The 22,393-nt window shown below is 37.0% G+C and overlaps 5 protein-coding genes across 10 annotated transcripts; 3 read left to right on the forward strand and 2 right to left on the reverse strand.

Annotated features, from left to right (window-relative positions):
* The first annotated feature begins 142 nt into the window (after positions 1–142).
* LOC124184660 (regulator of nonsense transcripts 1 homolog) lies at positions 143–6,727 on the forward strand. The gene is made up of 6 exons (XM_046574623.1): positions 143–670; positions 1,545–1,828; positions 2,037–2,192; positions 2,326–2,644; positions 2,790–3,064; positions 3,150–6,727. Exons 1-6 carry the CDS (start codon positions 491–493, stop codon positions 5,290–5,292), a joined length of 3,357 nt encoding a protein of 1,118 aa, XP_046430579.1. The 5' UTR covers positions 143–490; the 3' UTR covers positions 5,293–6,727.
* Positions 6,728–8,127: 1,400 nt separating this feature from the next.
* Positions 8,128–14,541, reverse strand: LOC124184662 (poly(A) RNA polymerase gld-2 homolog A-like). Of its 5 annotated transcripts, none has more exons than XM_046574633.1 (13): positions 14,371–14,536; positions 14,117–14,259; positions 13,212–13,633; positions 12,666–12,945; positions 11,927–12,315; positions 11,605–11,816; positions 11,178–11,461; positions 10,892–11,060; positions 10,620–10,763; positions 10,387–10,515; positions 9,992–10,181; positions 9,628–9,743; positions 8,128–9,309 (listed from the first exon to the last, which is right to left on the reverse strand). In XM_046574633.1, the coding sequence occupies exons 4-13, from the start codon at positions 12,849–12,851 to the stop codon at positions 9,146–9,148; spliced, it is 1,983 nt and encodes a 660-aa protein (XP_046430589.1). In that variant the 5' UTR covers positions 12,852–12,945; positions 13,212–13,633; positions 14,117–14,259; positions 14,371–14,536; the 3' UTR covers positions 8,128–9,145. The 5 variants fall into 5 exon arrangements, with proteins under 5 accessions (XP_046430589.1, XP_046430590.1, XP_046430591.1 ...); XM_046574634.1 differs by having other exon boundaries at positions 12,666–12,794; positions 14,371–14,535; XM_046574635.1 differs by lacking the exon at positions 10,620–10,763 and having other exon boundaries at positions 12,666–13,633; positions 14,371–14,539.
* Positions 14,542–14,820: 279 nt separating this feature from the next.
* LOC124184666 (ubiquitin-like protein 7) lies at positions 14,821–16,939 on the forward strand. Its single transcript, XM_046574644.1, has 4 exons — positions 14,821–15,125; positions 15,428–15,633; positions 15,867–16,003; positions 16,106–16,939. The coding sequence occupies exons 1-4, from the start codon at positions 14,981–14,983 to the stop codon at positions 16,689–16,691; spliced, it is 1,074 nt and encodes a 357-aa protein (XP_046430600.1). The 5' UTR covers positions 14,821–14,980; the 3' UTR covers positions 16,692–16,939.
* A 153-nt stretch (positions 16,940–17,092) lies between these two features.
* On the forward strand, positions 17,093–19,280 carry LOC124184665 (tektin-2). Of its 2 annotated transcripts, XM_046574642.1 has the most exons (7): positions 17,093–17,284; positions 17,448–17,610; positions 17,704–17,964; positions 18,029–18,199; positions 18,267–18,489; positions 18,593–18,816; positions 18,909–19,279. In XM_046574642.1, exons 1-7 carry the CDS (start codon positions 17,239–17,241, stop codon positions 19,108–19,110), a joined length of 1,290 nt encoding a protein of 429 aa, XP_046430598.1. In that variant the 5' UTR covers positions 17,093–17,238; the 3' UTR covers positions 19,111–19,279. The 2 variants fall into 2 exon arrangements, with proteins under 2 accessions (XP_046430598.1, XP_046430599.1); XM_046574643.1 differs by lacking the exon at positions 18,029–18,199 and having other exon boundaries at positions 18,909–19,280.
* On the reverse strand, positions 19,270–22,386 carry LOC124184664 (U3 small nucleolar RNA-associated protein 6 homolog). Its single transcript, XM_046574641.1, has 9 exons — positions 22,185–22,386; positions 21,913–22,039; positions 21,695–21,835; positions 21,398–21,588; positions 21,021–21,245; positions 20,599–20,941; positions 20,339–20,509; positions 19,931–20,105; positions 19,270–19,841 (listed from the first exon to the last, which is right to left on the reverse strand). Exons 1-9 carry the CDS (start codon positions 22,274–22,276, stop codon positions 19,501–19,503), a joined length of 1,806 nt encoding a protein of 601 aa, XP_046430597.1. The 5' UTR covers positions 22,277–22,386; the 3' UTR covers positions 19,270–19,500.
* Between the last annotated feature and the right edge of the window lie 7 nt (positions 22,387–22,393).

Here is a 22,393-nt window from a genome sequence, read left to right on the forward strand (position 1 = left end):
TTCGGCGATTATTCGAAAGTAAAATACCAAGTTATACGATACTGAAGAAATTCGAATAAAAGTATTGATATGAAAACGCTTCTCGCGCATCTTTGTTGACACGAAGGATAGTATTATAGGTTAATTAGTTTTCTAACGAGGTTAGGAACTCGAGAGTCGTGACATCGATAGGCGATATTCGATGTTCGAGGGTCGCGAGTCAAGAAATGAGACACCCTTCCGTCTCCAGGGCCTCCAGTAGCCTTGTGACAATCACAAATCAGCTGATGACGTAACAGGCGACGAGTGGCGGAGAGAAAAAGTAGTGTGCTCGGCTATTGGTGTTGGTGCGCTGGTGGGCACAAGCGAAATATGGCGTAGGATTTCGTGGCTAGTTACATCGGTTGCATTTTGTATTTTCCACAGACATCTCTGAACAGTTGCGAGCGTACATTACTAGTAATAATATTTACAATCGGGCGTGGCTGCGGTTATATTAGAAATTTTAGGCATGAGTGTCGACGCGTACGGGCCTAGCAGCCAAACCCTGACTTTCCTCGACACGGAGGAAGCAGATTTGATCGGGGCAGATACGCAGGGGAGCGAATTCGACTTCACTGATTTCACTTTACCCTCACCCAGTCAAACCCAGGCTTCCCAGCACGACGGAGGCCAGAGCCAACCCGTTCAGGTAAGCCAAAAGTATTTTTCAAACCGATTGACGGGACGCCCACGCGGCCCGTACCTACCTAACCTAACTTAGACTTCACTATCAAAATTCATCCCCATTCCCTTGATCAGCGATTGAATATTCGCACAGGCTGAAAGCTCATATGTATATGCTTCCATCTTCCTCCATGTGTTTCGGAAATTCTTCGAATTGAGAAATCATAACATAACCACTGCTCCGAACAATGCCGTACCTCATCTGGCAACTATTACAAACTCAACTTATTTCCCATGCATTTAAAACAAATCGAAAACAATCAATTAATTTAGATCGCTCCTCTGTTCGCTGCTCATTGGCCCATCTTTGGTTGAACTTACGCTAAGATAGTACCTCTTCAAATTGGCATTGGTAGTGTTGACGATGGAATATAAAATACCATAATGTTAATTTGCTTCTGTACCATTCTCTATTTATGCCCTTTAATCTTTATTCAAGTTTATTGTCAATACAATATCTTTCTTTTGGCTACATTCAATATAAGCATAATGTAGATTTTTCAATTCTTGTCGTTCCTTCTTTTATAAATAGTCATCAAACATTCTGGTAGATGTAACAGTACATCTATTTAATGCTTTTATAGGCATAACATTAACACATGTTTAAAACTGTACGATTATGTTGTATAATTGCCAAAGTGGTGGCACATACAAAAGTGGTGCTGACGATTGATAAGAAGCTTCCATAATGATATAACTGTGATATTTCGACACTTTTTACGACCCCTTTCGTTCCATCTAGATTACTGTGCTATTCATTAAAACATTTCAACTTCACAATGATATTATTCAATTTTAACAATCACTAATTGATACGCATCCTTATTATTTACACGTAGGTTAATGGCACAACTGGTGGTGGTAGTTCTTCGCTCGACTTGAAAATTACCGGCGCTACTCAAAGTCTTGCCGAACTCCAATTTGAAGAGGAAGAAGAGGAAGCATACTACAATCGAGACTTGCCAGAACATGCTTGCAAATACTGCGGCATTCATGAAGCATCATGTGTCGTTATGTGCAACGCATGTCGCAAATGGTTCTGCAATGGTCGTGGCAATACTTGTGGTTCGCATATCATCAATCATTTGGTCCGTGCCAAACATAAGGAGGTCACTTTGCACAGGTAAAAGATTTAACATTTTTAATATGCAAGATGACATTTTTCATACTGTTTCAAAATTTGTGCACTTATAACCTCCTGTTGACTTAACGAGGCTGAAAATTACATCCCGTCCAAAGGAACCGGCATTTTCATGACAAACAAGTTAAAATAATGTGAATAAAACTCATATGAAAACTTGCTAATTCAACATTGATCACTAATTTGACAGAGATGGACCATTAGGTGAAACGGTACTGGAATGCTACTCCTGTGGTGTAAGAAATGTTTTTGTGCTGGGTTTTATTCCCGCCAAAGCCGACTCTGTGGTTGTGTTGCTTTGTCGACAACCCTGTGCCGCCCAAAGCTCTTTGAAGGATATGAATTGGTAAGTATTGCCACTTTGACATTTGTCGACGATTGGGTTATGGATCGAGTGTTCATTCCTTTGGTCCAAAATGCTTTTATTTTATTTGGAGGAAATTAACTGAATTAATTATGAAAAAATACATCACCACTAGGGATCAGGAGCAATGGAAACCACTAATCGCGGATCGCAGTTTTCTGGCTTGGTTGGTTAAGATCCCATCTGATCAGGAGCAATTGAGAGCTAGGCAAATGTCTGCTCAACAAATGAACAAGTTGGAAGAGTTATGGAGAGACAATGTAGATGCAACGTTTCAAGACCTAGAAAAACCAGGGGTTGATGAAGAGCCGCAACAAGTTCTTCTGCGATACGAAGATGGATATCAATATCAAAATATATTTGGTCCACTTGTGAAGTTGGAAGCTGACTACGACAAGCGCCTTAAGGAGTCACAGACGCAAGAAAACATAGAGGTTTGTTGACCATCAACGATTTCATTTCGAAATATAACGGTTGTACACAAGAAATGATAAATTTCATAATATTCTTAATTGTGTAATAATGCGGTAGTCGTCTTCAATCTTTCATTTTATTCGATTGTTTTTTTTTTTTCTTCAGGTACGCTGGGACGTAGGTTTGAACAAGAAGACCATTGCCTACTTCATGCTTGCGAAAACGGATGGTGATATGAAACTGATGCATGGTGATGAATTGAGATTGCGCTACTTAGGAGAGCTCCACAAGCCATGGTCAGGAATTGGCCATGTGATAAAGATACCTGATAATTACGGAGAGGAAGTTGGCATTGAATTAAAAAATAACTCAGGTGCACCAACAGAATGCATTAGCAACTTTGTTGTGGATTTCATTTGGAAAAGCACGAGTTTCGATCGGTACATTAGATACAATACTATGAACTCTGGCGCTAAATAAACCTTAAATTTACTGTGTTTGTAAAACGTGCTTAATGTATTTCAGAATGCAACTGGCTTTGCGTAAATTCGCCGTTGATGACTCCTCTGTGTCTGGATATATTTATCACAGGCTTCTTGGTCACGAAGTTGAAGAAGTATTGTTTCGCTGCCATCTTCCAAAACACTTTAGCGCTCCAAATCTACCAGATCTGAATAGATCACAAGTTTATGCTGTCAAACATGCCGTACAAAGACCTTTGTCCCTTATCCAGGGGCCTCCAGGTACTGGTAAAACCGTAACTAGTGCAACCATAGTTTACCAGCTAGTAAAACAAAACGGAGGTCCCGTATTGGTTTGCGCACCCTCTAATACTGCCGTCGACCAATTGACTGACAAGATCCATAAGTCTAATTTAAAAGTTGTGCGTTTATGTGCCAAGTCGAGAGAAGCTATTGACTCGCCTGTCAGTTTCCTTGCCTTGCATAACCAAATAAAGAACATGGAAACAAATAACGAACTGCAAAAGTTGCAGCAACTGAAAGATGAAACTGGTGAATTATCGAGCGTTGATGAAAAACGTTATAGACTTTTAAAAAAGACAGCAGAGAAGGAGCTTTTGGAGGCTGCCGACGTCATTTGCTGCACCTGCGTTGGTGCAGGAGACCCAAGATTACACCGTTTGAAATTCCACTCGATTTTGATTGATGAAAGCATGCAAGCTACGGAACCTGAATGCATGGTGCCTGTAGTCTTAGGAGCCAAACAATTGATTCTAGTTGGTGATCACTGCCAACTAGGACCAGTTGTAATGTGCAAAAAAGCAGCTAGAGCTGGCCTATCTCAATCTCTATTTGAACGACTTGTCGTACTGGGTATTCGTCCGTTCCGTTTAGAAGTTCAATACCGTATGCACCCAGACCTATCTCGGTTCCCATCCAACTTTTTCTACGAAGGCTCTCTGCAGAACGGTGTCTGTGCAGACGAACGGAAGTTACTGAAAATTGATTTTCCGTGGCCTGCGCCTGACAAGCCAATGTTCTTTTACGTAACCCAAGGACAAGAAGAAATCGCCGGTAGCGGCACGTCGTATCTTAATCGAACCGAAGCTTCTAATGTTGAAAAAATTACCACCAGATTTTTACGTTGCGGTGTGAAACCTGAACAGATTGGAGTAATCACACCGTATGAAGGTCAGAGAGCTTATCTGGTTCAGTACATGCAATACCAAGGTTCTCTATACTCTAAACTCTACCAAGAAATAGAGGTTGCCAGTGTCGATGCCTTCCAAGGTCGAGAAAAAGACATAATTATCATGTCTTGTGTTCGGTCAAATGAACATCAAGGAATTGGATTCTTAAACGATCCTAGAAGATTGAACGTTGCACTTACTCGTGCTAAGTACGGTATAATCATTGTTGGAAATCCAAAAGTGTTGTCGAAACAGCCTCTGTGGAATCACTTGCTTAGTTTCTATAAGGAACAGAAAGTTCTCGTCGAAGGACCCCTGAATAATTTGAAAGAATCAATGATTCAATTTGCCAAACCTAAGAAACTGGTAAATGCTGCTAACCCAGGATCTCACTTTATGTCAACTTCTATGTACGATGCAAGAGAAGCTCTAATTCCTGGCTCTGTTTACGATCGTTCTGGTAATCAGGTGAACGGTACTCAAAATCATAATCCGTACTACCAGAGAAATGTTCCGCTAGATATTTTCAGCAGAACTCATGATACGATCAGCTACATTAGCCCAGAGAGAGCACAAGCTGCTATGAACAATGTTCCGGTTCCTGTTGGAATGTTCATGAACATGGCTCATGTTCCACCGCGATTCTACAACCAACATCAGCAAGCCCTACAAGCAAGGCAGAATCTAAGAAATCGCAGAGGCGCAACTTCGGCTAAAAACAAAGCTGGCCTTCGGGGAAGTAAACTCAGTCAAACGGAACAAAATACGCAGCCCTATAGCCAACCAGGACTCCCGCTTACTCAAGGAACTACGCAAGGAATGTCACAGCCAGGTTTTAGCCTGTCCCAGCCGGGTCTTAGTCAGGCGGAGTTGTCACAAGACTCGTTTGCAGTTGGTGAGTTTCAGTCACAAATGGACGGTTTATTGTCTCAGGATTCTACTTATCAAGGAGATAGAAGCGGATTTTACCAGTCAGGCCAGTCGCAAGCAGGAGGCCAGTTCTCCCAACCGTACTGAGCCGAAAAGATACGGCTGAACAACGCATTCGCCATGCAGCGTCGCGGGAGCGACTGAAGGCTTATTAAACCAACTCTTCTTCGACAAAAAATACAAACCAACCAACTGCGTAAAACGGTAAAACGGCTCGACAAACGAGTACATATAGTACAAGTCGTCGGTATGATGAGAGGTGACCATGCCGAGGATAACTATAAAATGATGACAAACTGATATGAGTAACACCGCAACGCAAGTGAACGGACCGTTTTATCGCGGGGATCGAGTGACACTGGAAAATGGGACGTGTAATTCACTTCTAAATTGACAAGCGCCGACATAGCAGTAATGCGACCAGACACCCCATGGCAAGGCGACAAGTGCTGATCGGCACATTTATATCTTAAACAAAATGTGGAAGATCTGTAACGTTTTTTCTTCTTCTAATTTCTGGCAACCTTTCGTACCTTTAACTCCAACTGGCTAATCTGGCTAGATTGTTTGAATGCCAGCGACAGAGGTAGTTATGTAAGGTGCAGGGTTTGTTAAGCGTTTCAGTTCTTTTAAATTTTGTCTAAGTTTCCGATAGAAAAAACTTGGAAAACTAACTATCTTCTAGACATCAGAGAGGTATCATTGTTAACAAGTTACCTCTACTGTTCATCCTCTAGATGTCGAAACGCATAGAAACGATAAATTTTATGCCGAAAATTGTAAGCGCATAAATTTCAAGTGAACACAGGACGAAATCCTTGTGAAATTTATGAAGCCACTAATCATCCATCAAGTAATGTAATCTATGCTTCAACATAGAGTTAGATTTCTTTTTCATTTTTCTTTCAACATTTTGGCATAAACTAAACATTCTATTAACGTCAAAGATCGATATTCTTATTATGTTTTGGTTTGTTGGTTCAATGTTTATTTACTGCTAAAGCCAAACCAAACTGCAACTAGATTATTTTACTTTCTTTAGGTCATTTATTTACTGATGGATTAATACCACCAATTAATCGGACAGAAAGTATGCTACCTGCATCTTGGAACATTGTGCATAAGAGTGCTTATCGCTGATAACATTATGCGACATGGTGGATGTCTGATGAAGAAATGCACCTATTCACAATATTTAAGATCGTTTAAAGTTTTAATATTATTTTTAATAAGGGATACACACACAAATGCATAGTCCGCTAGAGTGTTGGGGGGGATTTTAGTTACTAATCCAGCCGAAATATCAATGGTGTAGTACTGATTATTTCTTTTCGTTGTTACAAAATTATCTATATTCTAATTTGGCAGCAATAGCATTATTATTATGAAATAATAATCAGCGTAATACATCGCAAAATTAATATATTTCTTTTTTGGATCGAAAACGCACCACTAGCTATAAATTACAGTATGAAGATTCGTTGTAAAATCTTATGGTACCAATAAATTTGATTTAAAAATATCTGCATATCATTTTCTCTGATATTTCTGTATACTACACAAAATTTAAAAATCTTGGGCTTCAACAAACCAAAAAAAATGGAATGTTTGGAGGTAGAGAGTTTTCACTAACCTTTACTTATTACGTTTATCCATATATTATGATCAAGAATATTTCAAACCAGGTATAAACAATGTATTTATTTAACAACAAAATCAAGATTACAAAAAATAATTTAATAGTATCAACTTATCTAATAATTTAGGATTTTTTATTTCAATGGCATTTGCAAAATTCCAAAATATAACACGAAGTTATTACAAACTAAACATTTCGCTTCTACATGAATTTAATTCGTATTTAATTTTTTACTAGATAAATTTGCATACCTCGAGTACAATATTATTAACAGAGTTAAGTTCATTGAGCATCAAAATATTTATTACAAATTGAATTTTGGCACTTGGGATAGTATATAAATGTTTATGATATAACATATTACGTACAAGTCCTTTGAGGCCTATAAAAATATCTTGAAAAAATTAGTTATTCCACGATTAAACATGAAAACAGTTACTTCCATGTACGAGACTTTTTGAATATTGGATATTTCCAAGAATTTGGCTATGTTCTACAAAACAATCACTGAAAAATAATGCTCGAGTGCATATTTCAAATTAATGAAGATAATTAGAAATGTAACCAAAATTTAGGCATATCAGATAAACAAAAAATATACATGTAAAATCAGCCAAGTATTGAAGTTTTCTGTTTTTCATACACCCATTCGGAGTGGACCATTTAATCAGATATTTTCACAAGTACCTCACATAACACACTGGTACCACCAACACAGCCATATTTTCTCAAGTAAATTCGTGTTATCATTACATCAAAATTGAGATATCAGAAACAGGCTTCGCCGATTTCAGACTAGAAAGATTTGAGATTTCTCATTCACTAGTACTTAGTTCGACGGAACGGTATGGCAATTAATAAATATTTAAGTAAAATAAGAAGTTAATTCTGAGAGGCCATTGGTGAAGAATTTATGACTTTTCAAGTAGAGAAACTTTAAGCAATGCAATACTGGGAGATTTCTTAGTTACGTAAATTTTCCAAACTTTATAATATTTATTATTTACGCGTGGAATCCGTGAAAATGGCCTCTAAAAACCTAGTTAGGTCCAAAAGTATTTTTCGTAAAGCTACGGGAATGTATAGATGAAAGATAGTTTGTCAAAACAAATTCAATCCTGAATAGCGGACCTAACTAAACGAAAAATCACCCGCCGTCTTTAAGAATCTTTTCTAAAAGTAGACACAACAGATTACTTGCTATAAAATTTGAAGTAAGAGGTTTGGCAGTTGATAATTAAGTTTTTTTATTTAACTTTTTTTGATTTTTTGATTTTTTTCTCATGTTTTCGACTATTCGCTATTAACCAATGCTGATTATCGCGCATATTTTACGTATAGGCAAAGCATTACATGTCCGTCAAAGTTATTATGGGATACAATATTAATAGTAGAAACTTAAATAAAACAAATGTTTTTAAGATTTTTTTCTTACTTCCGATGAGTATTTTTTATAATTTTTTTGCAGTTGCCTTTATTTGCTCGCATTGCCACTTCTTCCCATAGAAAATTTCTCACTAATGCAACCAACAATTTTTTTTCATTTAAAATTATTATAACATCAGTAAATTATTTAATGACCTTTAGCGATATGTGTTTAGCGACTAAATGTTTTTCAAGTACTTTCTGAATCACCTTACTCTTTGAGCGTTTGATTCTTATCAAGTATACATATAGGTAAAACTCTTGTCATCTATCTCACTATTCTTTTTTATAGTAATCTCGTGCCTTTGGAAATAATTTTTGGTTGCTCTTTCCAATAACAGCTACCATCAAGGCACCATAGTTTATATTGAATACATATTTCGTGAATTGGCACCATTTTTTATAAGAATAAATGTCTACCAGGTATTGAATATAGCGCACCATCAAATTCACTTTCGCGCAATTAAGAAGACGTTTTGTAATCACATTTATTCACGAAAACGTTGATATACCAAAAATTATATTGCACGTTTAATTATTGTCCACTAGAAGGACCTCCTTACTCGTAATAAATCGCGTCAAGGTCCACTTGCAATAGCTATACAACAATAATTTAACACCTCTTATCGAAAACTCAACGATTATGCAGTCGCAAGTTTGAAAAGTCTACCGTTCGAGTAAAAATTTATTACAAAATAAAGCTGCCAGGTGGAAAATGGATCGCAATGTAATCTTCGATCCCAGGCTTATTTTTTACACCACCGGGGTATACAGGCTAAAGAGCCAATAGAACTTGAACCACCAAAAAAGTTGGTAGCCGAATAAATAAATATCCTAACTACTGACTACAAAAATCTTTTCTAGCAAGGTTTCAAACTACGTGGTGTTATTCAACGACCCTGTGTCCAACTTATTGAAAATGCTGCTAAGGTCGTAATTCTTCTTCAGCATTTGATACGACTTTTTGAATACCTGTTTTATTCGTTCAAACACATCTGGATCATAAACTGAGCGCGCTGTATTGGTCAGGTCAAAGGGCTCTGGAACAATTGCCATAATATTGTATATATCTGTACTGGTCAAATATGAGAAGCTCGTCGGAGCCACATTTGAAAAGGAGTATAGGATTGAACAAGTTTAGCACGTTTCATCTGTCTCAATAAACAACTGGTCACAGATATTCATGAGACTTGTACATAGATGGGACAATAACAAGTATTTCGAAAAATTTTAGGAAAACATTAAAAGATTTCAAATGATCTCATGAGCTGCCGATCAAAGTGAGACATCAGAGTCCCTAACCCATTTTGAATATCTTGGTTTATATGCTTATGTCGAATGTTTATGGTGAAACCCACCTTCTATGCAAAGATATTTCCACTGATGTGGATCATTCTTGTATGATCGGGCCCGTCTACATTCTTCAATTGGCACCTTGTTAGCCGTTCGCACAGAAATTGCGTATTGGCTGAAGCTGTTTAACAGTACGTTGCGAAATAGTTATCAAAATTTTCAGTTTTTAGTTCCCAAACTTGATCTAATTGGCTTGAAAAATGCAGAATAACAATGCTAATATCACATGACTTTGGACTTGAAGTATTTCAGTTATTATACATAAAATAATTTATCATATAATCATATAATTAGCTGCAGTGCGACAGCACGGTTCAAGGTGGCTCAGGAATCATGAAAGACTAACACTGTGTGCAGATAATGACTTACTCAAATGTAACGTAGTATTTGAAAAAGTCTACTAGAAGTTCACCAAGTGACATCGAATTAGCAGAGAGAGCGCCAGAACCTGACATGCCCAGATCCTCGTGTATATCAATTGTATGGATGTCCGTATGAGGACCGAACTTGCCCTCGTAGAGCGAATGTAGACATGGCAGAATGGGAGGATTCACCCCATCTACAATTAAATTTTGTTGTCTATTGAAGCAGTGACTAAGAAGTTAGTACGTGATTAACGTTATAGTTAGTACGCATGGCACATAAGTATTGTGGAATGATAGGTGCATCTTCGTAGTTTAACATAACCAGTTTTAACCCTCTTCAAGTGAAAATTGAACTATTAAATACTGTGTCAGCAAAAAAGAAAAATTAATAAGACTCACACTGCAAGAAGTGTATAACCATCAACACCAAAGAATAACTAGAAATGGTCATATTTTTAGCATCGTTGATTTCTTGGCTTTGCGCCCAGAGCTTGACGACCAAAACTAAAGGTCTCACACGCCAATCCACTGAAGAATACAAAATGTGATTAATAATATGACTCACGTGTTTCTTTTCGTTATTTAATTTATCAACTGACTTCAAAAGTAGTAAGCAGTCATTTGGTACTAACGTTGTGAATAACAATACAGCAAGTGTGTATTTCTGATTCCAACGGCATTATTACAATTTAAATCAACGTCCAAACTTTGCATTGAATCTCGGAATTTTAGAATTGGTACCTTAGCTTGTATCAGTTCAAGTTTTTCAATGAAATCTGTAATGTAATAAGGCGACTAGAATTTTACATGTAAATAATAATCATCAAAGTAACCACAATTATCGTAGAATTTGCGCGTATCTAAATTTTATGTTACTTCAAATTATAATCTGCCAATAGCTTACCACATCGTTTAAGACACTTCAATATTTGTTCCAGATGTCCAATAGCCTCGTTTCTTTGGTCCATTTCTGTATGTCTTACCAGGAGGCACATATCAACATCGCTGTTGTCTGAACCAAAGCCACTCATGGTTGAACCAACTAGAAATAACCCATACCTTGGATATACTGTCTGCAACAAAAATTGTACATACAAGGCGGTGCTCAATTAATATGTAACAGAAAGCAATTAACATGGACAAAACTTACTAGATGTTGTCCATATTTACAAAAGTAACTGAACACTTACTTTAATATAAATATATAGGTACTTCCATAGCATCATCTTATTTCGATATGTGGCTTCCGTTTGTTGATGCGTCATAAACTTCTCCCAAATATCTTGCGATAGTACATCCCAATGTGATCCTGTCAGTAGTTTTGCTGGCATTTTTGTCACCTCAATGAGATGCGATCGTGCTAGAAATCTATCTGGTGCAATATACCATCTGGGATACATGTTACAGGTTGGCAATACTACTCCTGCAAATTTTCGTCCCCTTTGCACCCTTTGTGCAGGTGGACTGTTTCTTCCTAAACATAATTCCACGATGTTGGCTACCAGTTTACTTAATTATACTGTTTTTTGTGTTTTGTTTCTCAACCTTCAAGTGACCCTGCTTCACGTATGCGATCAAATGATTTGTATTCACGAAGTATAGAAATAATAGATTTACCTGAATGGTATCTTCTTTTACCCTGGTGGTTTTGTGGTTGCGATCGGGAAGGCGGAACAGTATTATGGTAATAATTGACGGGTCTTTGGTTCTGGTAAAATTGATGTGCTGAGGCACTCGAAATAAGTCCACCATGAGCATTACTTTTGCTATTGGTATCACAGTTATTATTATTGATGCCATTTGCTATCGGATGGACTTCGTGCAGCCTCCTGAAATCGACAAGAAATCGTATTGTTTCTTTAAGGTTTGGTTGAATTTTATCATTCACATTTAATGAACGTATTTGATTAAAATTAAAAATATCTTGAACATAACATACTTGATGCCTTGGTCAGCAGAAGATGCTATGGAATCACGTTCGTCTGAGCTTTCAGTCTGACTGCTGTCCGTCTGGTGTTTGTTAGGTGTAGGTGAGCGCGAGCTGAAGCCACTATCGCTGTTATAAACTTCATTTTGAGACTGGGTGTCCCGATAACTACTTCGTTTTCCACATTTATTATTCCAGTTTGGTTTTTTTATAGAACCTGTGCTGACTGGTCTGAAGTTCAAGTGCGGAGGTGGCATAGTCGGTGCATTGCTACAGGGGTTACCTCGTCTCTGCCATCCACTGTTGGAATTCCCTCCGCCCTGCATGATGTACCCAGCCCGACGCAGCGGTGGAATTTCAACGCCCATTAGCTGCAATAGCTCTAGCGGATAAGATCCTGTCTGTAAGTTAATAACACATCTCAGTATCTGTGTTGGTAACAGATTTACAAAATATTATGGAAGTTTACCGCTATCTCTATCTCTTAAATATTTATCACAGATCTTCAAAGGTATGGATGATGTTGAATAAGGCAACTGATACTTATACAAGATATTCTGGATATTTTAAGCAGTAATTTGTACTCAACAAATGCTTGCACATAAACACAAGTAAAATAGGCATTGAATCGAGAAGTGAACAAAATTAAAATAATACAGCAAACCAGATGCAATATATTAGTATACAAACGAAAAAAGTATAATTCACAAACAATAAACGACTTGAAAGCAGAGCATTGGGAAAAACATACCTGTATCATACGATGTCTGTTTTCTCCGATGCCATTGTGGACGTATTGATTGTGTTCTATTTGATGCAAAGAATTTGTGCCATTTGTGCGAGCAGCATGCATTTGTGCTGGTGGATATTGACCGTTTCCCTGTTGTCCACCCATTGTTTGCACCAACACGTGCGGGGGATACGAAGTGTGATACATAGTCAAAATAAGGATGTAATTGTTTTAAGGCTCACAATTTCCTTCCTGCTTAGCCAATTTCTACTCGCTTATTGACTTGTATCGGATTTTTACTCTCAAGCAAAAAAAAGTTAGGATATCATTTACAGTACTTGAAATTCAATATTGGAATTACAAGTATGTAAAGCTTATCAGGGCTGCTAGCAACCATATAACTATTTTGCTTATGCAACGGCAGTAATAAAAACGGAAAGTGAAAAAGAACCATAAAAATACAGTCCCAAATGATATGTACGATATATATATATATAGATTGTATGTGCCTATATTTTGCTACTCTTTTCTCATTACTCTGCGTATACTTTTACGCCAGTAATATACCTTATCGTATATAGTTTAATTTTCGCATTCATAGGCCCTCTATGACAAAAACTGCATGTTGGTTCGGGTAGTCATGATAATTTTATTCCGACAATGGTTAACTCATTGTCAAAACTTTTCTTTCCTCTTTTCTTCAAACATTTTTTCTTGCCTTTCTTTAGTTCATATTTGGTCCTCAAGTGTGTATATGCCCAGAATTAAACGTGTGCCTTTGTTTTGGTTTATTGTTATTGTTTTCCCTTGTATTTTCTTAGACACAAGTACGCACACTATTTTTTTATTGACTTGAAACTCTGACCAAGGAGCTCGCAATGGTAATTTTCATTTATGGAAGCTAGAATTGACTATAATTAAAAGGTCCACCGTTTCAAAGAATGCTGACAAATGGCATGGATTATAATTTACAGAATTCCACACATTCCCTGCAAAAGAGAAAATTCATTCTAGTCAAATACCGTATATATTACCTAGGCACAAAGTTACCAATTAGGTACGTTTGTAATTGCGGTTAAACTCAGGGACAGGAGATGAGAGAAACAGCGCGCGAGCAACCGGCCCAATGTACGGATTTTCCACATATAGGTTACGCATACAATGTGCCTTAAATTTAATATCTATGAATGAAATCTAAATGACAAATGTCCATTTAACTATAAAAAATAGCGAAGTATTAGGTACGACGTTAAATCGATAGAAAACTAAACACATTTCATGCACGGAGCTGAATTCACTGAAAAAAAAAGTTAAGACACATTCTAGCTGAAAAATTGACATGCGCTGCAACCATATGAATAGAGATATTTTCAAGCTTAATAAATATAACCATTATGTTGAGTTTGATGTGAGCAATGGCTAGAAAATAGTAAAAACACAGTTACAGCTTTTATAAGTGACAAATGTAATACCTGTTTTCAACAGCACAAACCGTCGATCGCCATGTTGCGGGCCTTTGGGCGCGGGTGGCAGTGACAGGGGGGCTGTACAGGTTCAAGTTCGAATTTCTTATCAGCAGCGTTTCAGCAGTTTGTTCGTTTGACCATTGGTTCGACTATGCAGACAGATATTTAGGCTCAATTTTGAATGTGATCATGCATGTGATGATCTATATTGTACTTGGTGGAAAGGTCCCACTTTACAGTAATCGTATACCAAATCTTACCGAATCCGTCGCCGAATATTGGGTAGTTATGTTACATGGCACATCGCTAAATAGATAAAAATAGAATTCGAAATGGACCTTAGCCAGAGACGACATAAATCTTCTCTAACGTCGAAAAGTTACCACTAATCGTTCGCGAGTTAATTCGGCGCTACTATCGCGAAAGACGATTCGTTGGAAGTAGTATAATATATTCAGATATTCGAAAAACAGTACACACGAAATTAATAATTTTGTCATATAACTTTTTTTCGAGATTTTCGACGAAATCCAGACAAACGATTCAACGCTCGAAAATCCAAACTAATTTCAATCCGAAAAATTCGCTCTCTATCATTTTGAAATTTGCAACTTTTTTGCGAATTAATACTTGCTTGATTGTCCCTCCTGATAGATGCCGCGTACCACGGTTACCAAGCAAATTGAGCTGTATAATCTGCGACCAGTACCTCTGTCGGTATTGTTGGTACCCACGGATGTCTAGTTGTCAAATAGTAAAGTCGACAGTCGTAGCCGTCAACTTGCTGCCCGCTGGCACTCGTTGGTTACCTGCGAAAGTGACAAGTTGTCGTGAGTTTGGTAAAATAAAAGTGAAGACAAGTAAAAGAGTATGGCATCAAAATTAATTTTGGGAGTGCGCTTAACTCCTCAATCGTTCACTACAGTTAAACTCGATCACGTCAACCTTGACAACAAAGTTGAACACCTAAAGACAGAAGCTGCACTAAAAGTTAACCTCCCGAAAGAATGTCTTGGTAAGATGACTTTGCTCAACTAACGTTGTAACTCAAACAAAGGACAATGAAAATAAAACTTGGTGAAACATCTGTATTAAACGGTTCAAGCTTAATACTCTCAGTAACCTTATTAATGGTTATGTCTTAAGACTGAGTGAAAAAAAACTTTCATAGAGTATTTTTCAGACAGTTATTGGTATCACAACACTTATTTTAGTTCCTACTTGAGACTCACATCGAGTGTATCTCAAAAAACGTGGATAAGACAACAGAACAAACAGCATTTTACATATTATTCATATATATTTTATTTTCTACAGAACTAATTTACTGCGGATGCATTTTGGAGGATGATGCTACCTTGGCATCGTGTGGATTAAAATCTGGAGTTATGATTCATGTACTGAAGAAAAAAGAACCAGAAGTTCTTGTTCCTGCTAAACCCATTTCCGAAGCTAGCGTTTTACACCTTGCTTCTGCCTTTCGATCATTCAATGTCAATCCTGCTCTGCGCAGTGCTCTGCATGTATGTAATTGCTATTGTTTTCTGAATTACGATCATCAGAATACTGTGAAATACCAGAAACACTGTAACTTCTAATTATAGTCTACAATATCCTACAATTTGCTTAATGTATAGTAATTCTATTTAATCTTCTTCTCATTTGGATGTATGAATGCGTTATTATTAATCAACATTATTACTATCTGAGAAAGTTGAAACACGTAATGTTTAATTTTTTTTATTCGGCTGCTTAGCGACTGAGCAAACGACCTGAAGTTATTGAAAATATAATTTCATCATCACCAGGATTAAGTGACGATTCAGTGGCTATCGCTATGCTTCAAGATCCAGACCTAATGGCTCACTTTACCGATCCAGATACTGTTAGAAGGTACAAAAAACTTGTTTGCATCATTCAAATCAGTCATTGAATTAACCACAAGAGATTACACATTTATATGAAATAAGTGCTATTAAGTAAATTTGTGTTCAGAATAGCAGAACTACACCCTTGTCTGGTCGAAGCCGCTCAGCATATTGCTGCTGCGGTACATGAAGAAGCTCACAGTAATTCGGCAGGAACTTCAAATGCATCAACATCGTCAACCCATCACACTGCCTATTCCTACAGTCTCGACAATATGAGCGACGATGAGGAAATGGCAGGGGATTCTTCTCAATCGTCAGATTCTGCCCAGCCGACAGGCCTATCCAGGAACCAATCCAACTCGGCTATTACAACTGCACAACTGGCTGCTGCTTTGGTCAGAGCTGGAGCTCGAGGCTTTCCTCTTTCAAGTTCCTCATCTACGTCTGGCGGTGGTTCATCTACTAGAGTAATAACAACGGAAATGTTTTCCCAAGCCATGCAGCATGCCTTTTCTTCTGGTCCTACGCAACCTCTTATACCGCCCTTACCTCCAGTTCTTCCTCAGCCATCGGAATTGCAAACACAACTTACTCAGATGCATGAAATGGGCCTTCAAGATGACACCGTCAATGTTCAGGCACTACAATTCACCAACGGAGATGTACAAGCTGCTATAGAATTGGTATTTAGTGGGTTTAGTGACACTTAAAGATAGTATTTTATTCGTGTCTTATTACAATTTACTACTGTGCATAGCAGGTTACTACATCACATCAATTGCTATGCAAAATTCAAAACTGCCGGCCCGCGTTTCTTTTGTTCTCATAAAGTAGGAACTAAGTTGAACATTTTCCTGGCAGCAAATAAATCGAACTCACTTTATTCTTTTACCTCATACGCCTTTGCAAATATCTAAACTATTTGATGTGCAGATGAATAAAAGTAATAAATAATTCATCGATTGTTTCCATATATCAACAGTCCTTTCCTTGCAATGATACTTGCTGATACTCACAAAGGTGTAATTGTGGACATAGATTTTTGCCAAGATATTTTATTTGACAGCTGTTTCGTCAATATACCACACCTTTGTCTGTTACCTTGGCGACTGTGTTCATTTACCTCTATTGATTTAATTTTACATTACATCCAAACCCTGACATCTGTCACAGTCTTTTTGTAACCCTACACTTCGTGTAATTTATACTTTGGATTGTCGAAATATTATTTAAATCTAATCAGTTCCGATATATAATATGGCTAAATCTGTAACCACGTATGAGAAGCCTACGCCACATATTAGTAAGTTGTCTGTAATATCATTAATATGTACAGTATAATAATAGTTATGAATATCTAATTGTAAAAAAGATACTTTTGTACATATTTCCAATATTCAGGTGTAATACAACATCTCGTGTTTGAATAAACTGAATAACTAAAAAATACTACCTATTATTTCAAGGCTTACCGGATTGGTATGCAAAGCAATGGGAACTTCAGCAATCTGCCAATACCCGTAGGAATGACGCCTTTGAATTACGCAATGCAGCCCGTCAGATACGCTCAGAAACAAAAATTAAAACCGAATGGGATACGTACATGAATAATACTCGACTAGCAGATCGGTGAGTTACAAACTATGATTCAACGTAGTAGGCAAATTTCGTAACATCTCATAAAAATGACCTATGCTACATATATACACTATCTGTTTCAAGAGTTACTGAACTGTCAAGATGGCGTGAACTCACTGAAAAACAACTTGAGAAATTAAATCATGAAATACAACTTTTGAAAGATGAACGTAGCGACACTGAAAAAGAGTTGGAAAACTTGAACTTGCCACTCCAAGTTACTGCTGAGTGTATTTCGATGCGAGATTGCAGAAGGGGTACGGAACTAACTTATGACGAGGCTAATGATGAGTTGAAAAAGGAGCTTTGTGTTATCGAAGGCGTTAAGCAGTTATTAACCAATAGGTAAACAATTGAAGCTCAATTTTGTAAGAGGGTTTGTTTTCATACCGTTGTTCCTGTTGAATAGAGTTCAAGCGGCATGGGAAAAGTTGAACCGTTTGGAAGAAGTAAAGTTTAAAGTTGGACTCGATTTGCAAGACAAAATTGACACCATTGAAATTGACACGGAAAATCTGAACTTAAACCGTACTTGTGCTAATATTAGCTATAAACCAAATGCTTTGAGGACACCAAAAAAGTAAGATTTCGTTATTTTCGTTGAAACTTATTGTAGACGAATATTAAATTTGTTTTCCATCTCACAGAACTATCTCTTACGAAGCATGGAAGGACCACTGTCGCTACTCCAAACTTTTAGCTGATAACGAAATGAGTGACACATACAATTTTCGAGAGGCCATGCAAGTTGTTAGAGAAAGAGCCAGGAATGATATAAGAGCTCAGCAAGATGTCTCAGACTTTACGTTGCGAAAGAGAATATATCAAACGCAAAAAGCGCGAAACGAACTAGACTGGCAAAAAATGAAAGTACGTAATATTCGGCAAATTATAAACAATGAATGAGTTGCAAAATCACGTATTCCACGTCTGGAGTTTAGTGTCTCATTTAGATAATAAGAATCTTTTCTAGATGCAAAAGGAAATGGATATAATGTTGAAAGAGATAGCAAGATTGGAAGATGCACTTTTGGCTAAAATTGATGCAATTAAGTGTGCTGAGACAAGATTGGAAAATCGTACATATCGTCCGGGTTTTGAGCTTTGTAGAGATGAGGGAGATTTGGGGCTCAAGGATGAAGTATTGCAGTTAAGACAAACTCGAGAAGATCTTATAAATAAAATCAATTGTGCGAAGTACGTTGAAAGTCATAGAAATTAAATTAAATTAATATTGGATGGAAGTTTAAGACCAATATATCCTTGAAACATATTGTATATTATTTCAGAGCAACATACAACGGCTTGGAATCACTCCTGATTCGTATTGACAAAAACTTGGATGACAAGCAGCATTCTCTGATGACAGACATCATGTGCTTGGATATGAGAGCTCGATTAAAAACAGGCGACCGCGCACCATTACCCAATGAAACTGATCGCAATATAGTGCTGACGCGCATGGAGCAAGAAATACCAATTGAATCATAAGAATTGAAATATTTCAGAGAAAATTTCGCATGAACTAGCGAGCCACGGTTTTCATAATTCTATCTTAGAAGTGTTTTTATGAATTTGCAATCAATATTAATATTATAATGGAGCAATGGAAGCGATTTATAAATATAATAAAATCACACTAACATGAGATGATCTCCAGGATTGATTTTATTACAAAAACCAAGAACAATTCTTATTATTTACATCATATAGGTAGGTACACATTTGTACGTACTGTGATTAACGAATCATTTTGAACATGTATGTGAGTTTTGTTACATGCAAATTCGATGTATAATATCGGTAGTAACGTGCATATAATAATTCTTATACAAATCCTATGATATTTGTATACAGTAATGTTGGACGTTGATTTATGACTCATTGGACTTGTTCAATAGCATCTGAATTCGTTTTAATCAAACTGAATTCAGAAATGAAATTATCTGTAAGTACGGCTTCCAATGTTTTCACAGCTCTCACATGAATTTCACCCACCTTTTTAGGGTCTCCTGCTTTTAACTCAAACATGATGTAGTCCATCCATACATCTGTATTTGTTTTGCCAAACTGCAATGTAGCCATTTCATGTGGACGGCGAGCATGTTTCAACGACACCTCAGGCTGCATCATTTCTATAGCAGCCATTTTCTTGTGCAATTCCAAGCAGGGGGGTGGTTGAAGGCACAAATTATCGTATACCTTTCGTGCAACTTGAATACCTAAACGAAAAACATAATTGATATCAAATATTTAAAACAATTCTCACTACAAGTCGGTTCTTGAACTCGATGCATAATCGTCAAATTACTTTTGGTGAGAACTAGCCATTCGATGTATGTCGGTTTCATATCCTTTGCAATAGTTGGCCCCTCTTGTAACGCTGCTTGAAAAATTTGTTCGGTTTCCTCTGGGCTCTTAGTCTGAACGTGCAACAACCTCATTTTCCATAAAGGCAGTGATTTTTCCCCCAAAATTTCCGTTGCCTAATAATTCAGAAAGTGTAAGGGACAAGATTAGGGTTGGATAATTTAATTATCATGGCAGTACTTCGCCTATTGATCATTATCAACTATTCCATTTCTATCTATTTATCCCTTCAACTCAAATCTGAATTTTTGAATATATAAATAAAACTTTCCCCATAGAATCAGTAGTATTAACGTTCATTAAAAATATGCATTACATCTTTGGAATGTATTGCATTTTTTCTTGTTACCTTGACAAAATCAGCTGTGGCACTATCTTCATGGCCAAAGGCAAGATGATATCTTAATCTTGCTTGCCAAAGATCGACGCTTTTCGGTAATGCATCTGTAGCCCAACATAGAACTTCGTACAATCGTTTTTGATCATTCTCGTCTTTCTTATTAGTACTCAGCATGCCAATCTGAAAATTAAAAAATTCTAATCAAATAAACGATTTTCTTCACAAGATAGGTAAAGTATTCTGTGGCATGAAAATACATGTGAACTGACCCATTGCAAATAATATTTTTCTCTTAATTTACCAGCCTGGTGAGCTTGTGTCAAAGCATTTCTGAGTAGCTTTCTTTTGTAATTCGGTAGAGAACCACTCTCATGATTAATTTCCAATATACAATCTATATATAAAGACCACATTTCTTCAGTTTTTATTTTTTTTACAGCAGTTTGATAGACTTCATTGCAGAGACTGATGCGATCTCGGAGAGAACTTTGTGCCGTCGAATCAATTTCCATTGGTGTGTTATTACCGGATGGTAAAACGAGGCCTTCAAGTTCCCGCCGAGCCATTGTATCCCACATCAGAGGTTCGTGAGCATATTCTTCCACGATATCACTACAAAACAACACTTCCTGTTATTAAAACGCACTCTTTGAAAAAACGATCAAATTCAATGGTCATGAATGTTACTTACGAGACAATTTTGTTCTGAATTTTTTCAGTATTGCTATGTTCCTTTGCAATATTCAACAAATCTATTATAAATTTAATATCTTTAATGCGTTTGAACGCTTGGAGGTATATGACGTAGGCTCGTTTCAACTCGATAGGCACATCTTCATCGTTTGTAGCTGGTGTTGGGGTATCGTTGACACTTGAAGCGTTTTGTTTGTTAGCCAAAGCCTCTGACAATTCTAATCTGTGATAGCATAAAAAAATTAGTACAGCATTTTGTTTTCCACCAAATAGTAATTGGTAAAGTGTAGTTCAATAGATTTATCTAATGAATTTGTACGAGAAAATGAGAAGCAATTGGAGCATGTTGGTTACACGTTTGACTCCGAGCCTTACTTAAAAGCATCAGTAAAGAGTAACTGAGAATCTGGATGAAAATGTAGACCCCTTAGCAAGAACTGTCGTGCATTTTGAATGTTGTGTGCCTCTTCCGCTTCCCACCGTGCAGCGATGTGCCAACATTTTGGCTTATCTTGGTGAACTTGCAACATTCTTCCCATCATGCGACTAATACTGCTGTGAAAACGCTATAAAAAAAAAGACAATTAACAAAACTGTACAGTAGTCGCGACTGCAGCACTGTACGAAAACTTTATAGGAATTATGGTATAAAATTTTCCCATTCAAACTTACAACATGTTTACAAAATTTCATATAAGCAATCCAGAATCTCAAATCATCTTGGAACTTGAAAATAGCTTGCTTATACAGTACGTTGACTTTATTTGCAATGGTGTAGTCGATGTCTGATTTTTTTTGATTTATACCTAGTTTCTGAAAACATTAAAATGGTATTATAGCAGCCTTGAAACACGATAGATAACTAAAATTACAGAAATTATTATCTTTACATCTCTACGTTGTCTAATAAGTTTGAGCAAGTCCATCTCGTACTGTATATAGCGCAAATAGTCTTCCTTGCACTTGGTATGACGTTGGATTTTGTACTCGTATTCTTTACGCTTTTTGGCGATCCCTCTGAAAGGTAAATTCATGAGACGGAATAAATCATCGTACAAAATTTTGAAAGAATTACTGTGAGTAACGTTATATTGTGTAACTTGTGTTTTACTGCGTATCGAACATTCGGTAGATTACAACGGGATATAACCTCAAAACTAACCTTATTTCATTTTTATCGAAAATCTTTATCCGCTCCAGTTGTTCCAGTTCAGGGATCATATCCTCACATCGTTTTTCAACAAATTCTGCCATTGTAAATTATCACAATACTATCGCAATTCCAAATAAATCCTCTGCATAAAATATTTGACCGCACCGTGTTCTACACAATGTTCAATAAATGAGAAGCCTTAGGTGAGAAGGTGGGTG

This window comes from Neodiprion fabricii, chromosome 6, assembly GCF_021155785.1.
Source record: "Neodiprion fabricii isolate iyNeoFabr1 chromosome 6, iyNeoFabr1.1, whole genome shotgun sequence".
Classification (NCBI taxonomy): domain Eukaryota; kingdom Metazoa; phylum Arthropoda; class Insecta; order Hymenoptera; family Diprionidae; genus Neodiprion; species Neodiprion fabricii.